General features: G+C 44.0%; 1 protein-coding gene across 1 annotated transcript in view; it reads left to right on the top strand.

Moving 5' to 3' along the window:
* Positions 1–2898: 2898 nt before the first annotated feature.
* The window catches only part of diaph3 (diaphanous-related formin 3), a 371639-nt gene continuing 368344 nt past the window's right edge, over positions 2899–6193 (top strand). The window contains exon 1 of the mRNA XM_072660640.1: positions 2899–3210. Within this exon, the coding sequence (XP_072516741.1) occupies positions 3061–3210 (150 nt within the window). The 5' untranslated portion in view covers positions 2899–3060. The remainder of the gene's footprint in view (positions 3211–6193) is intronic.

Here is a 6193-nt window from a genome sequence, read left to right as displayed (position 1 = left end):
ACAGCTGACTTCAGAATGGGTTTTATATATTAGTTTATTAGTTGGATCAGGTGTGTTGGGAGCAGGGGAAACTCCATAATGCCAGGGAGGTGGCACTCCAGGGCCAGGATTGAGAACCACTGGATCAAAACATGGTCATAAAGTGCCAAAATGTGCCATGATGGACTATTCTATCAGAGGTCTTTAGGCTTTGAGGGGGAAAAAGAAGACGCATAGGCGCATACTGTATATCTTATGTTCGTTTAGGCTGCAGTTCCAACAGGGAGCAGCAGGAAAAGTTCATGTCTGCCTCGGTAGTACAAGTGTCTCATGTCTCAGATGTGAGAGTCTGCAATGTGATTGCACGGGATTAGTGTTTATGCACTTGTTTATTTGCACAACATCTGTTGATACATAATCTGTTGATTTTTGCATTACCTCATATGCATAATCGTATATAGAAATCCCAGTGATGCGCTCTGCCAGTGGGCCAAAATAAATCTTGAACTTGGGCTGGAAGAGTGGTTCCTGTTTAAGCAAGATGGAATCACAAATGCTCAGATACTTAATTCGCAAACTGTGTTCAATTCAGATCCAATTCAATCCAAACATCTTCTCATTTGTAATAGTTACAGAGCCCAAATATGCCACCTACTGTTCATGACATGCCCATTAAGCAATAGCTGTTTGGAGATGTGGCACAACATTGCAAGCCCAATGCTCCATTCAGCACGCAAATGTCGCACATCACAGCGAAACATCTGTTTACTCTGTGGGCCTTGTTCTGTCCTGCCCTGCCGTCGCTCTAACAGAAACTGTAGCTCATTTCGGTGTCTGAGAATGGTGCTTTGTGCTGCAGAAGTTTGGGTCAACTTGCCATTTCTAAGTGAATCAGTTCTGCATGCTTTTCCGGCCTTGTGTTGTGTTCGGTGTTTACACCTTAATGGCTAAACTGTGTGTGGAATGGCTTATACCTAATTTTAGCTGAGGAATGGAATCAAGACATGCTTGCCATCCAAATGTTGCTTCTTTAGCTTGCACTGGAGCTACAAGGTTACTGACTGACATTACTCTGTAGTTAGATTAGCTTCGTAGCTCCAGTGCAAAAACAGAAAGACTGCGGACACCAAACATGTAATGGCTCTGATGAACTATGTTTGGGATGGAGGGCAAATTAGGTTGGAAACAAAGTGGGTCAATTTAATCCATTCCTTTAAGCTATTCTATGCCTAGCTGTTGATTAAATGTGACATAATATCAGAAACTAGTTTCAATTGAGCTTTATTATCAGAGTGCAAAAGACCACAGTACAATGAAAAGCTTTCCCCGATAATCACACTGCAACAAATCCTCCAGAGAAGCAAAAACTGCAGCCAGAATCCAAAGTATGCAGTAAAGCCAGATCACTCAGGCCATCCTCACATCACCCATAACCATCTGGTTTGGTTCCTCCACCTCCCAGGAGCCAGCCAAACTCCAGTGCATCATCAGGACAGCAGAGAGGATCACTGGATGTAATCTGCCAACGCTTCAGGAGATCTACGCCAGCAGGGCGAGGAAACATGCTGGCACTATTACAGCTGACCCCTATCCATCCTGGACACCACCTCTTCCAGACACTCCTCCTCTGGTAGAAGACCCAGGACCATCAAAACCAGCACAAGATGACACGCTGATAACAGCTTTTTTCCCTAGAGCTGTAGCGCTCCTAAACCACAGTGTACATGCTTTATTATAAGGGCCTGCAACAACACAACCTCTTAGCATTTAGAAAAAGGCATTTTCTATTTATTGCTTTTTTACTTCTATTATTTATATTATGGATATATTGGTCATTTATCTATGTTTTTACATTTACATTTACACCATTAAGCAGACGCTCTTATGTGGGCCAATGTAGTGTTAGGAGTCTGGCCCAAGGACTCTTATTGGTGTAGCGCAGCATAGTCACCCAGACTGGGAATCGAACCCTGGTCTCCCACATGGTGTTATCTGTTGCGCCACACCAATCACCATTTGCATCTGAGCGTCTTGCTTTCCCTTTTTATGCTGATTTACATGTATAACTTATTTTTAAATATTACATTTATTTTTCCAGAAATAAAGCAATAAAAGAAATTAAGCACAGTATTAAAAAGAATAATTGAAACCATGCTCAGACCATGACAGACCTGTAATAACTGTATGGGTTCAGTAACACTGGAACACTACACTCTCACACAGCCTGCGGGAGCGTGTCCAGCATTCAGTAGAAGAGTGAAGAAGCAGTGTGAGCCTGTAATCCGAACTGCATGGCGAACTGCATGGCGAACTATATGAACTACACACTACACACTAAGCTCAGGTGCAGGTCTAAACTCATAGCCCCCGCCTTTGAGAAAAGCCTCTTATAAAGAAAGGGGCGTCAGCAGCTTTTCCCCCTCACAGCTCCCGCTCCCCCGCGCCCTCGCTCTCTCCGCCAATCACATGCCGCCAATGCCCCTGTTACGTCACGCTTAGTCCGGCCCGGCGAACCTGATTGGCTGGCTCGGCGCTGTCACTGACGGCGGGAGTTTCAGACGCTGCAGATTTGGGGCTGATTCGGGCCGATTCGGGCTCAGTTTTCGCCGCAGCTCGTTTCGGCGTTGACAGCTGATATTCTTCACAGCTTCTCTTTGGTCGTAATTCCAGGTGCACTGGGCGGTACTTTGGAGAGGGGCGCGCGTCAGGGTAGGGGTTAAGTGAGCTAAAAAAGCTCGAAATTGGATTAACGTTAGCCGGCTAAGCTAACAGGCTAGCTTTCACTACACTAGCCAGTATTAGCTAGCTAGCTTGCTAGCTAACGTCAACTTAATCCGAGCTGGCCCGGCCTGTGGCCCCGGACAGGGACCTCGGAGCAGACACGCTGCAGACGGAGTGTTGTTGACTGGCGAGGACACAGCGGCTGACTGACTGACTGACTGACTGGCTGACTGACTGAGCCGCCTACAGTTATCATTATAGCTAGCTAGCTAGCTTCGCCTGCTGCTCGTGTTCAATGTGAGCGGCTGAACAGTGTCGATACCTGTAGCATTAGACAGCTAGACCTAGCCAGTAGACCTCATGGAGAACTACTACCACCAGCACCAACGCTACGACTCCTCCAGTCAAGGGCGAGAGACCAAAACACACCGCAAAAAGGGCTTCGTCGTGGGAGGGTCGTCCGCCCATGGCAGTTATGGGGCCGAGGAAGGGGAGAAGAAGCCTAAGTTTGTAAGTAGCTGCATGTTTGTTTGTTTGTTTGTTTGTTTGTTTGTTTGTTTGTTTTCCTGCCTTTCTTCTCACAGACATGCGCGTTTCTGTTCACCTGCCTCTGCCCCCCTCTACTCCCATCTCACATGCCACGATTTAGGGGGCTGACAGGCTCCTGCTCGCCACAAGCGTGCACCTCTCCCATAATTCACCAGTGGGAAGCCCATTTACTGACAGGAATATTAAAGCAATTTTATGAGGCCAGCGATATTGCTCTAGTTCTTCTTTAGTAGGGCAAGACCCATCCCGTCCGTTCCCCTCAGCTCCCACAGGGGACATGTCTGCAAGATACTGATCAAATGAGGTGAAGTGTTCAGGCATGAGGGAAGTCCACCTCTCACCTGATCTCACCTGATCTCACCTGAAACTGAGGTGTGAGAAGCTGCTGCCAAAAAAGGTAGAAGAGTCACCGTGTTTCCATCAAGTGGTCAGCAGCTGGAATGGGCTCCTGTAGACGTTATAGACCACAGGTAAGATGAGCCTGTCCTCCTTTTAGAGCTGATCATTTTTCGGAATTATTACTCGAGCGTCTCAGAGACTCAGCAGTCCATTGATGAGAGGGGGTGGGGGGGAGGTTGGATAAGCACGGGCCTTGCTGTTAGTCTCTTTTCCACTGCTGTATTACACTAAGATGTTGACTGCTGAGGTGTAGTGGCTAAATCAACGGATAAAATTAGCACAGAGATAAGGCAGACTAATCCACAGTTGCTTCCGTGGCTCAGTGCTGGAGAACTGTTGTGTCTGAAAGTCCGCCAAAGCACCCACGTAGACAACGGGCCCAGCAAAGGTACTCCACAGATAGTGGCCTGCCCTGAGGCTCCTGTCGCCTGGGTGCACTTTGGATTGGATGTTTGAGGCTTTTAATGGGCTTAGTGTGCACAAAAACAAAAAAAAAAACAGCAACTGAATGCTATTAGCTGTCCCAAATGAGACCTAAAATTTTGGGACTTTTAAACGAGAGCTCTTGTTATTGGTTCTTTCTGATTTGGTCCTCTTGAAATCACCGGTTGGCAGTGTCGAACAGTGTCTGTCTTCGTGTCATAGTCTCTCGTTCTGAGAGCATTTGGCAGGATGATCTGAGTTTCTGCCCCAGGCCTAGGCAAATTCTCCCTCAGTGCTGTAATGGGCAATCTTGCACAGATGATTAATTTTGCCCATAACCCAGATGCCTTGGGAACCAAGCAGACTCTGCCATGCTGTTGAGTTTTTACAGTGAGAGGAAGTGAGTAACCTAAAACACGAGAGAAAGAAGGAAAGAGAGGGGAGTAAAATTCAGGACAGCCAGAGACTGTTAATGCCATTGGAATCTGTTGCAGTTTTTCAGTTGAAAGGTCTGTGAGCTGTAGAGGGTGTCATCAGTGTGGTAGGACATTCCTGAAATGGTTTCTAATTCCCTTTGCAGGGTCAGAAGTGTTTGTGTAAGGAGTGGCTAAAGAAGAGAGGAAGCTTCGGTGGAAATCGGTTGTTTTGCGAAAATACTGCCTGATCCCAGGCTGCTTGTCTTACTGTTATAGCTAGGCTAACTTTCCACCGCTTAACCAAAATGAAAACTCCAATAACCAGTAATTATGGATTCACCGAGATACATTTTCTTCTTCATGTACATATCTGTTGAGGTCAATGCATAAATGTTTATAAAATGCATACATTAGGGGGAAAAAGCATTACAGATAAATATAATTATTTGACATGTTTCTGAGGGGTAACAAGAAGAGCAAAATAAACAAACTGCAGATAATATAGAGTTTTAGCCAACAATCTTCTATGATTTTACACTGATATTATTCTGATATTGTCCTATATCCCTAAGGATAATGTTGGCTAATGTTATGTAATATGGTCTAAATTGAAATGATCCAGTAGTTTTAGTTGACCAGTGCTTCAGTGCTCTGACTGATTTTGATTAGTTTAATTAGTTTGCAGCTATGAAGACTGTGGATGTGTGGATTGGGATTTTTGCTGGTGCAAATAAATCTACAGGACATCAATACTGTTCGAGATTATTGGTCAGATACTATATAAGCATGGTGTAGAAGGGTTGAGATTTTGCTCTTTAAGCGTTTGAGTGTGCTGTTTCCTGTAGACTAGTTTGATTTTATGAGTTTAGTAAGGAAAAATCCACGTAAGGCTTGTTTAGTCTAGTTTTTCCGATCTCCCCCTCCTTCTTGTTTCCTATAAGCTCAGTTTTAGTAAGTAACTGCGAGAAGCTTCCACACCCTGTGCTTGCAAGGCCTATGCTTTTGCCCTTTAGAGGAAATGTAACTAATTATTTTTGCAGTTTAATTGTATCTGTTTAAAAATCTTATTTCATTATTTCACTTACAATTGCAAACCACATTGTGATTCTGTGTAATCAAATCTTTATGCAATTTTAAAGATATATTGAGCATGCCATTTTAAGGGCCTTTTTTATGGCTTATGGAAGATTTTGAATGAAAGTCCAGTATTTAGCTCATTTGGAATAAATCTAGCTTGGATTCATATTTGGAATTTGTCTTCAGTGATTTATTTCAACTTGCTGTAACTGGTGGCAGAGTATGTTACAAAAACTACAACAAGATGTACCGTGAAATAAAAGGATAAACACAGAAAAATACAGTCAATAACGTTTTATTGGCTTATTGGTTTCTGCATTTACTGTTACTTAAACTAGTCTGTAAACTGCAGTGATCTTGTTTCTGCAGAGGAAACCCAACCTATTGCATTCTTGGATGGTCAGTAACATTTTAATGCACCTTAATGTTAATTAGGACCTGGTTACAGGTCATGTGCTTTCCTCTGAAGCCTGTTTGAAAAGAAATGCAGATGTCAACCACTAGGTGGCACTTTAAAACCATATAACAGAGAGCACAGGGGGAAACCTCATTTCCATTAAGAGGAACATTTTGATCTTCACTGCCATGCTTTCATAACCACATCATTTTAGTGCCAGGTACATCTTACC

This window comes from Salminus brasiliensis, chromosome 17, assembly GCF_030463535.1.
Source record: "Salminus brasiliensis chromosome 17, fSalBra1.hap2, whole genome shotgun sequence".
Taxonomy (NCBI): Eukaryota; Metazoa; Chordata; class Actinopteri; order Characiformes; family Bryconidae; genus Salminus; species Salminus brasiliensis.
This window is presented reverse-complemented; position numbering and strand designations above follow the sequence as displayed.